General features: G+C 54.8%; 6 protein-coding genes and 1 non-coding gene across 7 annotated transcripts; 3 read left to right on the forward strand and 4 right to left on the reverse strand.

Annotated features, from left to right (window-relative positions):
- Positions 1-1,592: 1,592 nt before the first annotated feature.
- PUNSTDRAFT_135089 (uncharacterized protein) lies at positions 1,593-2,265 on the forward strand (the record flags this gene model as incomplete). Its single annotated transcript, XM_007384604.1, has 2 exons — positions 1,593-2,000; positions 2,062-2,265. The coding sequence occupies 2 exons, from the start codon at positions 1,593-1,595 to the stop codon at positions 2,263-2,265; spliced, it is 612 nt and encodes a 203-aa protein (XP_007384666.1).
- A 1,104-nt stretch (positions 2,266-3,369) lies between these two features.
- PUNSTDRAFT_144181 (uncharacterized protein) lies at positions 3,370-8,600 on the forward strand. Its single transcript, XM_007384605.1, has 11 exons — positions 3,370-3,913; positions 3,968-4,478; positions 4,544-6,608; positions 6,663-6,722; positions 6,775-6,905; positions 6,962-7,129; positions 7,180-7,248; positions 7,301-7,384; positions 7,436-7,562; positions 7,614-7,903; positions 7,958-8,600. The coding sequence occupies exons 1-11, from the start codon at positions 3,513-3,515 to the stop codon at positions 8,498-8,500; spliced, it is 4,449 nt and encodes a 1,482-aa protein (XP_007384667.1). The 5' UTR covers positions 3,370-3,512; the 3' UTR covers positions 8,501-8,600.
- A 56-nt stretch (positions 8,601-8,656) lies between these two features.
- On the reverse strand, positions 8,657-11,571 carry PUNSTDRAFT_103581 (uncharacterized protein). Its single transcript, XM_007384606.1, has 12 exons — positions 11,429-11,571; positions 11,202-11,378; positions 11,064-11,133; positions 10,539-10,996; positions 10,189-10,486; positions 9,911-10,135; positions 9,814-9,857; positions 9,678-9,758; positions 9,423-9,620; positions 9,025-9,374; positions 8,866-8,974; positions 8,657-8,817 (listed from the first exon to the last, which is right to left on the reverse strand). The coding sequence occupies exons 1-12, from the start codon at positions 11,561-11,563 to the stop codon at positions 8,791-8,793; spliced, it is 2,172 nt and encodes a 723-aa protein (XP_007384668.1). The 5' UTR covers positions 11,564-11,571; the 3' UTR covers positions 8,657-8,790.
- Positions 11,572-11,705: 134 nt separating this feature from the next.
- Positions 11,706-12,192, forward strand: PUNSTDRAFT_135092 (uncharacterized protein; the record flags this gene model as incomplete). The annotated part of the gene is made up of 5 exons (XM_007384607.1): positions 11,706-11,718; positions 11,768-11,775; positions 11,838-11,879; positions 11,941-12,051; positions 12,121-12,192. The coding sequence occupies 5 exons, from the start codon at positions 11,706-11,708 to the stop codon at positions 12,190-12,192; spliced, it is 246 nt and encodes an 81-aa protein (XP_007384669.1).
- Positions 12,193-12,225: 33 nt separating this feature from the next.
- On the reverse strand, positions 12,226-12,986 carry PUNSTDRAFT_70311 (COQ7 protein; the record flags this gene model as incomplete). The annotated part of the gene is made up of 3 exons (XM_007384608.1): positions 12,226-12,433; positions 12,491-12,690; positions 12,750-12,986. 3 exons carry the CDS (start codon positions 12,984-12,986, stop codon positions 12,226-12,228), a joined length of 645 nt encoding a protein of 214 aa, XP_007384670.1.
- A 254-nt stretch (positions 12,987-13,240) lies between these two features.
- PUNSTDRAFT_t70 lies at positions 13,241-13,335 on the reverse strand. Its single transcript has one exon. It is a non-coding gene; the product is annotated as a tRNA-Leu (tRNA).
- Positions 13,336-14,102: 767 nt separating this feature from the next.
- On the reverse strand, positions 14,103-16,115 carry PUNSTDRAFT_135094 (uncharacterized protein; the record flags this gene model as incomplete). Its single annotated transcript, XM_007384609.1, has 5 exons — positions 14,103-14,284; positions 14,325-14,750; positions 15,525-15,752; positions 15,808-15,913; positions 15,966-16,115. The coding sequence occupies 5 exons, from the start codon at positions 16,113-16,115 to the stop codon at positions 14,103-14,105; spliced, it is 1,092 nt and encodes a 363-aa protein (XP_007384671.1).
- Between the last annotated feature and the right edge of the window lie 931 nt (positions 16,116-17,046).

Genomic DNA, 17,046 nt, shown 5'->3' on the forward strand with positions numbered 1-17,046 from the left:
ATCACACGCTCGTTACCTATTATGTATAGATTCTCTCACGTGTTCTATTCTTGTGTTCTTCCTTGCGATCTTCTATCTTTCCTGATTGATATTACCGCTTTAGGCACATTCTTTTGTTCCCTTTATGGAAATGCTTCCCTCAAGCTCCCTCACATATACCAGGAGCTCTCCCTTCGCATCTCCTCAGTCTTTTCCCTTATACTTTGACTGAGGAGTGAGTCTGTCATGTCCCTTCATGTCCCTTATGTCCTAACGTACTTATGATGCCTCTGTAGTCATATATTAGGTACTACATGCGTAACTCAGTCTTTTCCCTTATACTTTGACTGAGGATCATATATTAGGGAATTATCGCTCTTGCCTTCAGATCCAGAAGTTCATCAGTGACTACCTACCTGGAAACAAGCATGCATTTCCTCGGCTTCTCTGTACTCAACAACGATCCCACTCAAGTACCCTGGCTGCAAGCTGGCTCTCGCCTGCTGGCCGGAGAATCGAAGAGTCGAAACAATGGACAGCTGAACGCTTCGAGTCGGGCAGTCGCCTACATTAGATTCCTTTCCCCCATCTTCAACGGACACTGCTCCTCCCCGCCAAGGGCTTTCACTTTCGCACCCTCTATGATTTTCTGGCCGAGACATTTTAGATAGCCATGGTACACCGGCCCCCCCCCTCCCCTTTTAGCTCGCTTTGACTTCCACTCACCACTACGAACTGCCGCGGATGGACAATACCGTCAACTGTCACAAATGTGTCAAGGACGTCAACCTCAACGTTAGCGTCTCCGACCTCAACACTCTGTACTCTACACAGCCTACCAATCGTCTACCCTCCTATACCAACAGTTGGCGCGGCTCACCAGAGGCAGCAGAACAAAGGTAAGCCTGCTGTTCATGGCTTCGGCGCTCACGAGCAACGATATGGAGCTTAATATCCCCCAGATGACCAAGGGGCCAAAACAATCGAAAAGAATGTACAGGCTAAGCAGGACGGTGCTGTCTGCTCTGCGGATATTTGGCTCACCGAACCCGTCGACGATCACCGGCGACACCCACCGGCTGGCGTCATGCAGCGACTCGGCGCCATTCACCATTGTGGAGGCTTCTGGTCGTCGATCCGACGGCGGATGCGCTCTTATTTCAACATCCTCCCCAGCGCGGCAAAGCCCGGCGTCTACAATCCCGCCGCACTCACGTAGCACCAACCACGGATCAGGCTTGGCTGAATTCGGTCAGATATCCTCACCACATACGCTTGCCATCTTTCCCCCCAACTCGGCCGTTCGCCCAAAGGTCGACGGCGTTCGACGCAGATTTGGCAGCGAGTGGGAAGACGGAACACCCGTTTTCTATAGGGAACACATAATGCGGAAGACTTTGACGTTCGAGCAAGCGCAAAGCCTGCGTATCCAGTTGAACCGCAGGGAGTGGCCGTACGCTCCCGTATTACCTATATCCATGGCAACACTCGCACGTGCCGTGAAACTAGGTGGTTCACCCTCTTTACCCAGAGGGGCGGCGTATACATGATCTCTCGTTTCCTGTATGGTATAGCCCAGAAAAGGTGTTTCTCGACGGCCTCAAGATATCGCAATGGAACAGGAAATCGTTCAATGCGTCCTTGCTATCTTCGAGGATGATGACGCAATCCGGGATGCGCTCAGACAGAGGCGCCTAGTCTGGTTTATCATCAGCGCGATGAATACGCCACACGTTCCTACTCGCACATTGCTATGCAAATGGATTATGTTCTTGATTGCCTGGCCGGAGGGCAAGGCACTCGGCACGCCGGCCATGGTCATGGAAGCGCTGGAGAAGCTTAGCGTCGATAATCCGAATCCCGAGGCGACTACTCAAGGAAGTGGTGGCGACAACCCGTACGACTACTGGTTTCGGAGCTTCGAGGTGACCTTAGCTGGCAGAGGGAAGTTTGGAAGTTTAGTCGGCGCGAGTAAGGATGTGAGGATGGCAGGTCAGGATAGTTCGTTGGACGAATACGCGGTGCGTCGTCTGATGGTCCAGAGGCCTGTACATGCCTTACTAAACAAAAGGCGTCTGACAGTTCTGCAACGTCACAATGCTCATTGCCATTCTGGGGAGCCTTCAGGACCTTGATGCGCGCCTCAATCATCGTGCCATGCTCCAGCTCGCGGGCTTGCCACGCATCACGAAGCTCCTTCGAGAGCTTGACATAGACAGGGTTAACGACAAGCTGAAGATGCTGCAGAGCATTCTTGACGAGGACTTCCGGCAGCTTAGTAAATGAACATGATGATCCTCGCATGCTCCAGAACTCGAACTCAGAGGACGTGAACCCGGCTCTCTCCACCGAGACGGACGACTCAAAGTCCAAAGGCTGCCTCAGCGTGGTCTATCAAGTGTACGGGGCTAGTTCGTCTTTGATCTGCTCAGTGTATGATAAATGTTGGCCCCGCAACTCATTTTTCAACCGATCCATGACACTGAATGTGCTCCGCCGGCGCCGTCGTTGATAGAAATACACCGTTTTTGTTTGGGGAGCCATCGACGTAGAGAAACAACATTGGACGCGACAAGGCTGCAGTGCAGTTCGGGCTTTGCATAGGGATGATGCGGCGCCATTCCTTCGATTTATGATACATGCCGGCTGCAGCAACTGTTCTTCTTCCGTGGACTATCTGAAGCGGCTTGATATGTTCAAGTTGGTTTGACTGTAGATCGTTTGAATGGCGAGAGTAGGTGGAGCCAAAGAATTGTTGGATGAAGCTCACGCGCGTGTCGCCGCTCGCGTATCTACTCACGCGCTTCTGCGTTTCCCGACAACGACCAACCTGACTTTGGCATTGCTTGGCTCACTCTGGCTGGCCAGACGGCCCTCAGACACATACCATGGACAGTTTGTTCGGTCGGAAACGCGACAAGACCATCAATCGTCCACGCCAGATATCCGTCTCCTCCGACCTCAATCAGAACTCTGTGCCTTACGACGCTGTACCACCCTCTAACCGGTCTCCTATACCAGTTGGCACCGTTTCGCAATTGAACCGAGGGACCGTTCAGATTAGCGCGCCGATCACCAACCCGACGTTGACTAATAATGGGACGGAGCTCAACATATTTCAGATGAACAAGAGGCGGGAGGACAGAGAGAGGATGTACGCCATCAGCAGGGAGGCGTCGGCTACATCAACTTCATCGCTCGGACGCTCCAGTTCACCCAGCCCTTCAACGGCGACAAGCAATACGGACGGATCGATGTTCTACAGCGACTCGGCGCCGACCACCGTTTCGGGAGCCTCAAGTTCAAAGCCGAGCAGCGGATACACCTATACGCCGACTTCCCGCCGCGCTCGACAGAGCACGGCATCCACCAGCACGTCTCATTCTCAAGGGCACGGTCGCAAGTCAAGCACGCAAGACTTCGGCCTGATACCCTCCCCTCCCTCCTCTGCCACCCTTCGCCCTGGCACAACCGCGCGCGAAGTCTCCTCTCCCGGTATTCGCGCGTCCACTAGCTCACGCTACGCACCGTCTATGTTTTCCTCCGGATCGCACATGTCAGGCATTCACGGCATTTCTCACGCCTTCCAACGCGGGCGCGACGGCGACGATTACAACCTCGAGCGCCCCGATGACAAGGAGGTCGAACGGCTCTTCCAGCAGATCATGAAAGACCGCGACGTGGAGGGGCTCGATATACCGGTCGAGAAGAAGTGGCACATGGTGTGGAGCCACCTGCACTCGCGCTCGAAGGAGGAACGGACCCGAGAGAAGGCCGCGCAGCTTTACCGCGGGGACAGTGGTGCAGGCGACAGTGTCACCGCGATGCACGTAGAGGGATCCCCGGAGTGGTTCTTACATCGCGTCATAGAAGGCACGATCACGCACAAGCAGGCGCAGAGCTTGAGCGTTAGCTTGAGAAGCAATGAAATTGGGCACGTCGCATACATTATTATCCACCCTGACACACACTCATGAGCTTGATACAGTTGGTTCAACAAATTCGTCAGCAACAAGGGTACCATTGCCCTGGCCCAGCATCTGAACAGAATCGCCCGAAAGAACTCGACACGCAGGCAGCAGGACATCGACGTCGAATACGAACTCCTCAAATGCGTGAAAACTATCTTTAACAAGACGTGGGCTGCGCGCGAAGCGCTTGCTCAACCACAGATCGTCACGCTCATCGTGAGCTCCATGAACACGCCGCACATCCCGAGTCGGAAATTGATATGCGAGTGGATGGTTTTCGTGATGAATTGGGAAGGGGGATACGAATTGCACGCTGCGGAGCTTGTTCTCCAGGCGCTGGAGGCGCTCAGTATGGCGAATCCTAACGCGGAGGCCATCGCGCAGGGAGGTGGCGGGGGAGGTCCGTATGATTATTGGTTTAGGAGCTTGGAGGCCAGTTTGGCCGGGAGGGGCAAATTAGGAAGTCTGGTCGGCGCGAGTGAGGACGTGAAGAGAGCAGGATTAGATAGTTCTTTGAACGAGTATGCGGTGCGTCATTCAACGTCTTTGAGGGTTCGCGCCTTCGTGTGCTGATTGGAGCATGATCACGACAGACCTACAACCTCCTCCTCCTGGTCGGCGTTCTGGAGAACCTCCCGGATCTCGACTCGCGCCTCAACCATCGCGCCATGCTGCAATTTGCGGGCTTGCCGCGCATCATGGAGCTGCTTCGGCAGTTCAACACGGACGAGATCAACAAGGGTCTCCAGAAGCTGCAAGACATTCTTGACGAGGACGAACGACAGTTGAAGGAGCAAGACAACCTCCGCATGCTCCAGGACTTCTCCAACCCGGAGGACGTCTACAAGGCTCTCTACGCCAAGACAGAGGACTCGAAGGCCAAAGATTACTTCCTCAGCATGATGCAGCGGCTCCTCCTCATTCGGGAAGACGGCCCGCCGCTCGTGCATTACTTCCAGTTGATCGACGGGCTGGTGACGGATGTGGTGCTTGACAAGAGGATGGGCACAGGTGAACAGCGGTTTGGGGTGAGCGTGTCGAAGTTGGTGGCAAGTATGAACAATGCGGACGAGGTAGCGGCGCTGGAGCAGGAGGTAATGATGCTCCGCGCTCAGGCTGCAGAGCAGACTTTGAGGAGGGAGGCGTTAGAAGATGAAGTTGCCCAGGGCGGCGAGGGGATGGTGGGGCAGCTCAAGGTGCAGATGAAGCACCTGGAAGAGAAGCTACTAGTGAGCAGGCAGACGACGGAGCGCCTTCAGGGACAGCTTGAGGAGCAGAAGGCGGGGTACGAGGAGCAGATCACGCAACTCCAGGCGCAGATCATGGAGCTGTTCAAGATGCTCCGGGAGATGGGCACGGAGGGTCTAAAGGGCATCGATGAAGTGATCGAGAATGCGGGAGGAGAGGGCGCGATGGACCGGAGGACTCTGGTGGAAGAGCTCAGTAAGCATCTGCACAGAGTTCAGACCATCGACGCGCTGGAGGGTGGTAAGCGGCGGAGGAAGAAGGGCAAGAAGGGTCAAGTGGGTGATGGCGAACAAGGCTGGGATGACAGCGACGAGGAAGGGGATGCAGCGAAGGAGGCTCGGTCGGATGCCGCTGGCGCAGGTGGCCTGAAGAGGAGGCCGCATTCGACTAAGAGAAGCACGACCACCCCCAAGGCGAGATTTTCAGAGGCACCCGGTGGACGCGTCAGCCAGTTCATGGATGCAGATGAGGAGCAGGTTCAGGAGCAGATACAGCAGCAGCTGGCGGCTGGCGTCAGCGTATACCCGCCTCGCGAAGGAGCCATTTCAAGCTTGCGAGGCAAGCGCACTAGGAAGAAGGTTCAACAAGGCGCGATACTGGGTGCTAATGGCATGCTTTCGCCGCCGACAAACGAGGACGGTGAATACAGTGATGGCTCGTCATATGGGCCCGATGATCAGGATGCGGAGAGCGAGTATGGGAGGTCAACCAGAAGCGTGTCGTCTGCTCTCACCGAGGACACGCAGGCGACGACGGTCACCGAAGGCTCGCGCGCGTCAGCGGCCGGTTCGTTAGCGGAGCAGCTCAGGAAGCAATTGTCTTTGCGCGGCAGGCCGCCGTCGGACACGAGTACTGCGCCGTCACCTCCTCTGCCTCCCTTGCCGGAGGAGCCAGCTGCAACCGACGCGTCCGGTGCTGCGCCTCCTCCCCCTCCCCCTCCGCCACCGCCTCCACCACCACCGCCACCGCCTCCCCCGGGTCCTGGTCTCAAAGGCCCGCCGCCGCCGCCGCCCCCTCCGCCGCCCCCTCCTCCTCTTGGCTTTAAAGCGCCGATCGCCTCCCTAGCCGCTGGTCCGCCGCCGCCGCCGCCACCACCTCCTCCGAAGAGTGGATTTGCCACCCCCACTTCCCCTCCCGGTTCTGCGCCAGCTTCTACTCGTACATCTATGCATCTGGGGAACAACTTGTCCGCGCTGCTCGCGGCACGAAAGGACATGCTCATCACGCCTAGCCAGAAGATGAAGCAACTTCAGTGGGACAAACTACCGCAACAGGTTGTCGGCAAGACTGTGTTCAGCGAAGACCTACCGGTAAAGGAGCAAGAGTGGGTTAAGAAGCTCCAATCTGATGGCGTCTGGATGGAGATGGAGGAGGACTTCAAGGCGAAGCAGTTGGTTATAAACTTGATGGGTACGTGTTGATCATAGTACACGAGCTTTCTTGGACCTAACATCGATTTTGCAGCGCGCCAGAAGAAGGCGGAACTCCGTAGTGTATTGGATCCAACCACAAAGAAACACGTTGGTATGTGTTAGACCACCTGACATGCCGCGACGTGCGCTCATTATGCGCAAAGAAATCCTCATCCAAAGAGTCAAGAAATTGGAGCCGGAGGAGATTGCGCGCAAAATCCAATTCTTCGATCCGGAGCTCTGCACTGAGACGTTCCTCGCGGAGCTGAAGACGGTACTCCCCACCCCCGAACAGGTATGTCCTTCTGTATCCGGGCACGTGTACTTAATGATGTGATATATGCCCTGCAGACCGGCAAGCTGAACGTGTATCGAAACGCCGATCCGGAGGAACTGGCCGGTCTTCACATCTCAGATCGTCTTATGGTCAAGCTTATACAGATCGAACGTCTCGGCCCCCGAGTGGAGGGCATGCTGTACAAAGTCAAATTCAACGAAGCATGGACACTATTGGACGAGGTGTGCTCACCTTCTCGCTTACCTGGAGAGCTTCGCTCACCAAGGACTAGGGCACGCGCAAGCTATCAGAGGCATGTGACGCATTGCTTCATGCTTCCCACTTCAAGGAACTGCTCAGTGTATGCCTCTGAACTGTGAATTCAGCTTCTTCCTCTGACATCCCATCTCTAGTTGATCCTACTAATCGGAAACTATATGAATGGTACTGGTATCAAAGGCGGCGCATTCGGTTTCCGAGTTAGCAGTATCAATAAGGTTCGCATTCGTTGTTCGCGATCTCCTCGCGTTGCTCACGTTGCCTGCCAGCTTGTTGACACGAAATCAGTACATAATACAACGCTGCTTCACTTCCTCGAAAGGACAGTCGCCAAGCATTTTCCCGAAATGGAAGAATTCTTGGAAGAGCTCGCCAAGCCTGCCGAGGCATACAGAGGTGAGCTTGAGCCAGACCCCGCTTGACTGCGTTCTGATGTTGTCGCCATAGTCAACTTGCAGGATGTGCGCCGAGGCCTTACAGAGCTTCGAGAAGGCCATAAGCGTATTAAGACCGAACTCGAGGAGCATTTTGCAGATATCGATCCCCTTGACAGATACGCGAAACAAATGTGGACATTCGTCGGACGAGCTGGAGCGCAGATTGCTGACCTCACGGACGATGTTAACGCGGCGGACACGCGGTTCACCGAAGTTGTTCGCTTTTACGGTGAAGACGAGAAGAATATGAACTCGTCAGAGTTCTACGGAATCTTCAAGACGTTTGTAACCTCCTACAAGGTACGCAGGCTTCACTCGTAGATACTCAAAGCCTTTCTAATGTTCTGCGGATAGAAATGCAGAGGAGAAAACCAAACAATTGCAGAGGAACGGACCAGACTGGAAAAGCGGAAACAAGCTGCAGAGCAAGCAGAGCTCGAGCGAAAGAAGAGGCAGGAGGAAGCCAAGGCGAACGAAGACGAGGAGTCCACCGGATACGACGCTTTACTCGACGCGCTACGCAAGGGAGAACTCCCGCGAAGTGCCCGCCGCACACGGCCTCGCGACCGCAACCCAGCTCCTTCTCCATTGTCTCTGGACATTCAAGGTGGCTCGTCTGGAGAAGATGCTGCTGACAGAGCACGAGATATGTTGGCAATGCTCAAGTCCGACGGTCTCGATACCTTCCAACCCAAATCACCAACTTCTGCAACTCCTAATCCATTACGACGGTCCAGGCGCAGGCGCAAGAGCAGCGCCGCTTCTGCCCCAGCGAGCGATACTCTGGGTGACTCTGAGCATGAACCAATGCCCGAAGGTGACCCTGAACCACGCCCTGAAGAGGCGGAGAATCTGATGGCAGATGCCTCTGACTCCACGATTGTCATAGAACGGTGATATGCCCATGACCTGCTTTCTTTTTTCATTTAGGCGCTCATGTATGGCTCATTTCGCACTTTCATTCCGTCTTCTTTCCGTGGACATGCATATGTATTTTTGGCAATAATTTATGCTTTGTGCATCACTGGAGCAACGTTTGTATGGGATTTCCGAGCATAGGGCCGACTGTATATAGGCGTGTTGCAGACATTTCCTAGAGCTTTCTGGAAAATTACGTATGGTACAGATAGTGACGATGATTGACTCTCGAATCAGAGATCAAAACCGGCCGTGGCAGTCGATTAGAGTCACTGGTTATTGTACCGTTCCCGGGCCTATAATCCATGAGTTCAGAACGGCTGTAGTGTTCAATGACAACTCACTGCGTCTTGTGCCTTGTGAAGATAACCAGTGTATCCAGGTTCATATTTACCCACTTCCTGGCCCTTGCTGGCGCCAAGGCCTACGCCCTGAGCATAGATGGCAGTTTGACTGGGCGAGTGAATGAGACGAAGGGCGACGGACATGCAAGAACAACGTACATGGGGTCCACGCGGCCCTCACCACTGGTTCCAAGTCCTGTGCCCTCTTTCCAGCCCATCATCTTCAGCAGTTTGTTCCCGACGTTATTGGCGTCCTCCCCAGGATTCTTCGGTGGCGGGGGCGGGGACGGAGGCGGAGGCGGTCCCTCAGCCGAACGTTTCTTGGCGGGTTGGGGAGCATCGGGAAGAGGAACGTCCGGCTGATTGTGCATGATCCTTCGTTCAAGGGCCCGATCGCGATATTTGGGTTGCTCTTGCGGACCCGGAGAACCGTCTGGCGTCGTGGACTTGCGAGCATTCCGTGCTTTACCTCGCGCAACCTCGCACAGGTTCGGATCTTGTAGATTTTTCTGACCCGTTGTGAGCATCTGCGCGCTTTATGAGTATTATGTGCTGACCTTGTGCAATTCTGACTCTTTACTATGGCGTTTCAGCAGATCCGTCGTCTTGAATTGTCGGGCGCATAGCAAACAGATACGCGCGGTTGGATCCGCATATTCAAGTTCATTCGTGGAAGCATCTGCAGTGGTTATTGCTTTGACGGCGGGTTGCACAGTAGGAGCGGGTGTAGCAGTATCTGCCGTTGAGACCATCGGCTACGGAAGGCGTTCATTAGTGAATACTGAACGGCGTGTGAAAATGGACAAACATACCTGGACCATGTTGATACTCGACGTGCCAGGCTGGCTGAGAGTTTCCTGTACCTGATTCCATTTGTTGATATTGTTCACCACCTTCAATGTTTAGATCAATCAACGTTTTCGATATTACATAGGTGCACGCGCCAACCTTTTTGCTCGCTATCATGGGCGCAACCTTCCGTGCGGCGATGACTACAGTAGAGGGGGAGTGAGCTGGCAGCTGCAAGATTTCGGCGGAAACAAACCTTTGGCAGCTGAAGGATCGATTATTTGCTCCTCTTCGTCCCCATCTTCGGCGCCTGCATCCTCAGCTAGATTGACCGCCGGAGACACCGCAGATTGCTTCTTGTTCGTCGCCAAGCTGAGCTTCGTGGTCGTTCCACCGGCTTTGCCGAAGCTGAGAGTAACGGGCTTATCGGACACGGGCAGCGCGGATGCCTCAGGTACCAGAGGTATCAGATCATCCTCCTCTGAATGCGGAAATAGTCAGTATTAATCGGAGGTACCAGCTCCAGGTACGCACTTTTCGTCTTCTTCTTTTTCTCCTTAGCGGGAGCATTGGTCGTAGCCTTCGCGGACTCCTTTACTTCGAACTCCAGAACGGCAATGGTCGAGTGTTCATCCCAATATCGCACCCAGCCTCCCTCGATACCACCTAGAACCGAGGTGGACGCAATGCACGCTTCATCACGATGCATGGCATCGACCAGCTGAAATGAATAAATCTGCGCGAACGAGGCTGCAACGGGGCGATCGGATATTCGGAAACCGGTCGGATGAACTTGAGGATTCATCGTCGCAGCGAGTACCGCGGACGACGACTAGAGTAATGACTGTAAGCCCGCGATCTCGGAACGCAAGCGGACCATTTACCTCAACGTCAACGAACTCGACGAAAGCAAAGCCCCAGCTCGCGAGAGTATTTTTATCCTTGATAAGTATGATCCTACGCATTCCCTTTGCGCCCTCCTTCCCAGGTCCAGACGAATACTTCATGGCTTGCGCGATCGCTTGAGGGCCCGACAGTGGGTCAAGGCCCCTAAACAACAAGAGGGGAGACTGGGTGTTTCCGATATCCCTTGTTCCGTCGTTCGAATTTTGAGGCCTTCGCGGACGATCCGAGGGATTGACGCTCTGCGAGTAGTCGATCTTGACTCGTCGACCGTTGCTGGGGATCATCCCTGCATCCAGCGCGCTCTTGTACGCCGCCTTCGCGGAAGCACCATGCGAAGCCGGCGGCGGCAGCTGAATGAAGGGAAACTGGGGGTCCACAAAGGCGCGAGCATGCTCCGTCGTCGGGAACTGGGCAAACCCGAAGCCCTTGGAAGCACCTTGCAGCAGCCAGGGGAAACGTCAATCAACGGCGTGCACGTCAGAGATATACGAAGGGGCAAGTGCCTGTTGATCTGTCTCGGATGATGGTCACGGTTTCGATTGTACAGCCTTGCTCGGTCATGAAGGCTTGGAACTGCGGAGCGAAGTGCGCTTCAGCTACGGGCGGTCCAACGAGAAGAAGAAGGGATAGAGTCGACAGACATCCGCCTCGGTAAAGTCTGGGTCCAGTCCAAGGAATATGACGTGCGGGCTTGGTTCACTCGCCGCCATACGCTTCTTGCCTTGCCCGCCACCACGGTACGCGCGGTCGGAGTAGTCATGGTAGTCGTGTCCCGTTCCGTAGTTGCCTTCACCCTCATGGGACTGAGCATCATATCCCTGGAGTAGCTGCTCAAGGATCCGACTCGTCATGTACCATTGACACTCACCCCGTTGTTGAATTTACGGCGCTTTCCGTCCCCGTAGTATTCATCCTCTCGTTGTCTGGCATGACTGGGACCGCCATTCCAGCTTTCGTCATTCCAGTTATCCTTTCCCCTATCCCATTCCCTGTTGTACGCCATATCTATTTCTCCAGACGAGTCTGGGCCTTGTAAACTCGGGTTATCGAAGCCTCAGGTAACGCGATGATGGTTCGGAGGCAAGTCACGGCTGGGAACAACCGGACAGTCAGCACCGCTTTCCTTCTCCCAAGACGCTTTCATCATGGCCGGACATGGTGAGCATAGGTTCAGTGCATGACCGGCGGACACTAACATGCTGAACAGGACCCCCCGTGAGTATGATATCTACTAACAACCTGCATGGCCGTTTGTGACCTTGAAGCAAACTTTGCAGACGCTCAGGCATGACCCCGCCATCGACCGGTGGAACTCCATGGTACGTCCAACTTTCCATGTTTGTGCTACGGCGCGAGATGTCTCACTAACGTGTCTTCCAGAGAGAGAATGTATACCTGCACTACAAGTGGACGCCTCGTGCAACGCGGACCGTGCTCATAGGCGCAGTTGTCATCCCTACCTTGCTCTACTACACCCTCTCTAACCAAGACGTACGTGCACACACACCACTGCTCCTGATCATCATGCATTGTATTAAACGAGCAAATATGATGCTACAGACAAAGTGGCAATGGACGGCGAAGCGCAAGGGCGAGTCGCTCGCGCGCGTCTCCACGCCAGAGGCGGAATAAACCGGACGGACCCACTCTCATATAATTCGCAACCTAGATACGCTTGCCCAATTCAATGGCGATCTTGCAGCCTGCACCCACTACAGTACTAAGAAGCGCATGCGCCGGAGCACGCTGAGAGTGATGTTCGACGGCGGTGTCAAGATGTTCCAACTCGTCATCCCGAAATTCACGCACGACGTCTTTGAGCAGTGGAACGCTCGGATGCGATGAGGGCAAGGACTCGAACTCCTTGAGTTGGCTGCGAGGTCCTGGTGTTAACCATCTTCGAAGGTGTAGAATGTGATAAGTGACTCACTCGTCGTAATGCTCTCCGATAACCGTCTCTACCGCCTCCGTGCACGCCATGGCGGCCTCCCTGCCCAGAAGTGCTGTCACGGCTCCAAGTCCAAACCCTGCTACCTTTGCTACTTCCCATAAGACTGTCGGGCGGACTCGATGTTGGGTCTGCAGTTTATTCATAACGTATAGGTGTTTCTTCTCTTGGTCCCACATTTCCTAAATACATACGCAGTACGTTTGGGGATGTTGATATAAAAGTTAGTTGTTATACGCACCTGAATGACAGGGCCAGCCGAAGGATCCCGCCGCAGCACCGCAAGCTGCCCGCGGTATATCCAATCAGCTGCAAGCTCTCCAGCTTGGTCGACTCGCAGTGCGCTGTTCAAGGTTTCCCTCTGACTAGACGAAAGGCCTTCTGGAGAAGTCGTTACGGCAGCTTCATGGGATCTGGCTCCATCTGTGTACGCCGCACTTGCGAGCGATGCTGGATGAGACGTCGAGAACGTGCGCATTGCGCGCACGATCGAGGAAGGTCGACTTCGAGTTCGTAACATTGCGGTCGCAGACCAATACCTGTAACGAGCAAGGACCGGACTGCCCAGCGTGCGACCCCCTGTGTCCTGAGGCTTGCCTTCAGCGCGAGGTCATGTGCTACAAAACTACCCGTGCCTGAGTAATTCGGGACCGTAAAATAAGATATGCACTTTAGCGCCAGACAACGGACAGGGTAGCTAAAACCCGCCAGCAAAGAGGAAAACCCGCCAAATGGTGCGAGCGAGGTTCGAACTCGCGCGGGGTTACCCCCATTGGGATTCAAGAAATACTTAAATCCAACGCCTTAGACCGCTCGGCCATCGCACCACACATCAGACATGGGGTCAATAATGCATCAGGATTGACATCCAACCACGCATCTAATAGGCTGTCTGTAGAGTAAAGCTGAGCGTGAGCCCGCCAAAGCGAATCCAGTGGTATTCCAGTCGGGGTCATGGAGACAAGCGACTTGCGCATGAGCTTCATGAGGTAAGTATCTTGAACGAAAGCGATGGCAAAAAATGCTTGACGAAGCGCAGTCTTCAACTCAGGTTCCTCGTGATGATATGTGAATGCGTTATAATTACCAGGACACTACAAGATACCGGTCACAGAAGCAGACGAATAATTGAGTTCCAAGGCAGCGCGGCTCTAATATCTCCTCTCGATCCCCTTCGGCGTCCTCCGGCGGCTCCGAACAAGTAAATCTTTGGCGTAGGTGCAGCGCGATTTTAGGTCCTATCTTCCCTTCCGGCGTGTAGTCTGGTGGCTATCCCGTTCCGCGCATGCAGAGGCACATAGTTTGCGCTCCAGGTCAGGAGCGCGCCATCATGGGTATCTGTGATAGCGATCAGATTCTAGTTTTAGTGGCTGGTTATGCCACAACGATCTCGAAAAAGGGTTGGCACGCTCGGAGCGTGCCGCCATGTGGGGGGTCTCCGCCATGGCAAAGCAGAGTCGGGTGGGGGGGGGCAAGGTTGTGATGTGCGTGCGGATACGGGGATGGGATAGCCAGGGGTACGCCGAAATTCTTGAGGGTCATTTCTGGACCAGCGCTTGCTGCTGCCGTCGCCGAGTGGTCTTGCTTGCCGTCTTTAGGAGCATCCGTTGAGTCCCGCCTTGTCCTCTTCCTCGTCATCGCCCGCCTCGTTCACGTCCTCCTCGTCCATATCCTCCGCGTCCTCCAGCGGGTCTAACCAGGCAAGGCTGGCAGGTCGGTCGCGTCCGGTTCTCCTTCCTGACGTGCCGGCGAGTGGCGGTCGGTTTCCCTGAACGTCTAGGCGCAATAGTATGCGTGCTCCGGGAGAGGAGCACACCGTCGATGGTCCCCATGATGGGTTTCGGGGCCAGGTTTTTGGAGCGCAGCTGCGCTCTGTCGATCTCGAAGAAGGATTCGCACGCGGATAGCGTGCTGCTGTGGTCGTGGGTCTCTGTCACGGCGAACGGAGTCGGGTGGGTGGGTTCAAGACCGGAGTGCGCCTGCACACGTAGGAACCGGGTGGTCGCTTCTTCTGCATCGCCGCCTGCCGCCTGCACCGAGCCGTCGCCTCGTGGAACGGTCGCTTCTTCCGCCTTCGTTCGCGCCTCCTCCTCCTCTCGGTCTTCTTCCTCCCAGATGTAAGCCCGGCCTGCCTTGAACACGGCCCAAATGCATTGCCGGTATATGTCGTCCGGATGCGGCAGATTCAACACCGAGAACACCAAGTCGTATGCTAGCGGGTGCCCCTTGACGAAGGCGAGGCCTGAAATTTGTATCGTCAGCGACGAGCTCGATGAGCGCGCTCGAGATGGAATACTCACTGCGTTGGATGCGTGTCACGTGTCGATCCAGACCGACCTACGCCGATCCGCTCCGCCAATCGTCACCGATCTACGCCGATCTTCTCCGATCCGATCTCCGACCCTTCACCGATTCCTTCACCGACGCCGATCCCGACTTTCCCGTTTCGGTCGAGGGCGGGATACGCCTATCACATGCACCGGGCCACCGGCGGCTCAACGCCCCGGTGGTTCCAGATCTTGAACGGATTCAACTCCGATTTTCCTGTTTCCTGTTCCCTTTGTCTGACATCATAGCTTCCCTTTGTAGGCTTTAGTTTCCCGTCGCTTGCGACGGATCTTTCGGTCCGATCTTTCCTCCTCTTCCGTAGATATGTTCCCTTTGTGTTCCATGCGATATCTCTCGTCTCCGTATGTTCCCTTTGTGCGCCGAACGGCGCCTCCGATCTCCGACTCTCCGACTTTGCCATTGTTCTCTTTTGTACATATAAACCGTCGAACTGTACCGTAGATAGTCAGTTCAAATATCGACTAAGCTTCACTCTCTTCCTCCTGCGGACTCAGAGCGCGTAGCAGCCTAGCGCACGAGCTTAGGCTTGGTCCGCATCCGATCTCGACTCCACCAATGCTTCCGATTTATCGACTTCACGCCGACGCGTCTCCGACGCGTCTCCGACTCCGCTCCGACTTCACTATTGAGTTCCTCCCTTCTATTTCATTCTATTCTACGTATATACGTTTCGGACTTCGGTCCTCTGACCCCGTTACCCCTTGTCTGTATCCGATCTTGACAATGCGCTCCTCCACGGTCAGCGTCGCCCACTGTTCGCGGTCGGGCTGCAAGTGGTGGAGCCGGAACGGGCCGTAGCACATCTCCCATCTCACGCATTTGGACATTGTCATCGTGCCTACGCCATGCATGCGGATGATCCGCCTGACGTCTTCCGGCGTGAACTTGTCGACGGCTGCAGGGGAAAGTCAACACGTGTTGTGGATCGATGGATGGTCCGCGGTACTCACGAGTGACAGTCGAAGTGCCGACGGCGCCGTCGTCGTTCAGCGCGGTGACTTCGACGGCGACGGTTTCTTCCTTGAGCTCCTCCGTATCTTTGTTGACGACCGCAGACTGCAAACACAAGTGAGCGACGGAACACGTCCAGATGATCTGAAGCAAATACCTCGTCATCGTCCTCAGGGGTTGTCATGAAGCAGAACGACTCGTCGGAAGCGATGGTGGCCTTGCGGAGGGTTTTACGGGTGATCTTCGCACAGAGGGTGCGCACGCGGCGGCCCAAGGCGGTAACAGGTTTGAAGATGGTGGAAGGCATTGCGATAGGTGTTGTCGCAAGTGGTGCAAGGAGCAAGCGAGGATAGGGGGCGATAGGATGCTCTGCGTGAGGGTTAGAACCAAGTTGCTCTGGAGGTAGACCGCGAAACTCGCCTCATTTTATACGATTTTGAGGATGAAACGGCTGATGATATGGATGAGGACGGCGGCGAGTGGGACATGGGGCGGGAGCGGATGTCGGTGGGTGGATGAAGGATACGTTGCGTGAATGGCTGGCGCAACGATACGAAGCACTGGCGTGACACTAGCGGATATATTTGCCCTCTGCCTGAGGCTTTCCCAATGACCAGGTTGCTCGACAAAGCAAATACTGGTGTAATGCACAATCGTGCTGACCGGTTGGTATGTAGTCATCGCAGAAGCTGGAGCATTAATCCTCGGTGTCTCGCAGCGGACGCTATTAGCCGTACAGTACATCTTGTCGTTCGTACGGTACAAAGGTGTGAGCAGGTGCTGTCTTACGGTCAGTCCTTTCCTCTCGTTTCAGGTGAAAGGGAAGCGGCCCCCCAAGGGCCGTGTGATGAGAAGAGAAGGACAATTTATTTTCGCATTTTTCATTTCTAAATATGGACTTATCATTTTCCTTTCTCACCTTTCCTTTTCCAAAGTCACGTGACCTTCAGTGGCAGCAGTACAGCATCATTGACACTGCCCTGCACTGCCCTGCACTGCCTTGCACAGCCCTGCACAGCCACCGGAGTTTTATTCCGCTTACTCATGAACAATGACTCGTTATTCCTTCTAACTCCTTGATTCATAATCCTGACCCACCTAAGTGGGTCGGTCTTACTCATCCTTGTGCCCTGCATGTGATTCTCTTGTACTATTCTTGGACCATGGACTTGTGTATATAAGACCCCTGTANCTCGCCCTAAGTCCCCATCTCGACCTATTGTGTCTTGGGGACTTAG

This window comes from Punctularia strigosozonata, assembly GCF_000264995.1.
Source record: "Punctularia strigosozonata HHB-11173 SS5 unplaced genomic scaffold PUNSTscaffold_8, whole genome shotgun sequence".
NCBI classification, from domain to species: Eukaryota; Fungi; Basidiomycota; class Agaricomycetes; order Corticiales; family Punctulariaceae; genus Punctularia; species Punctularia strigosozonata.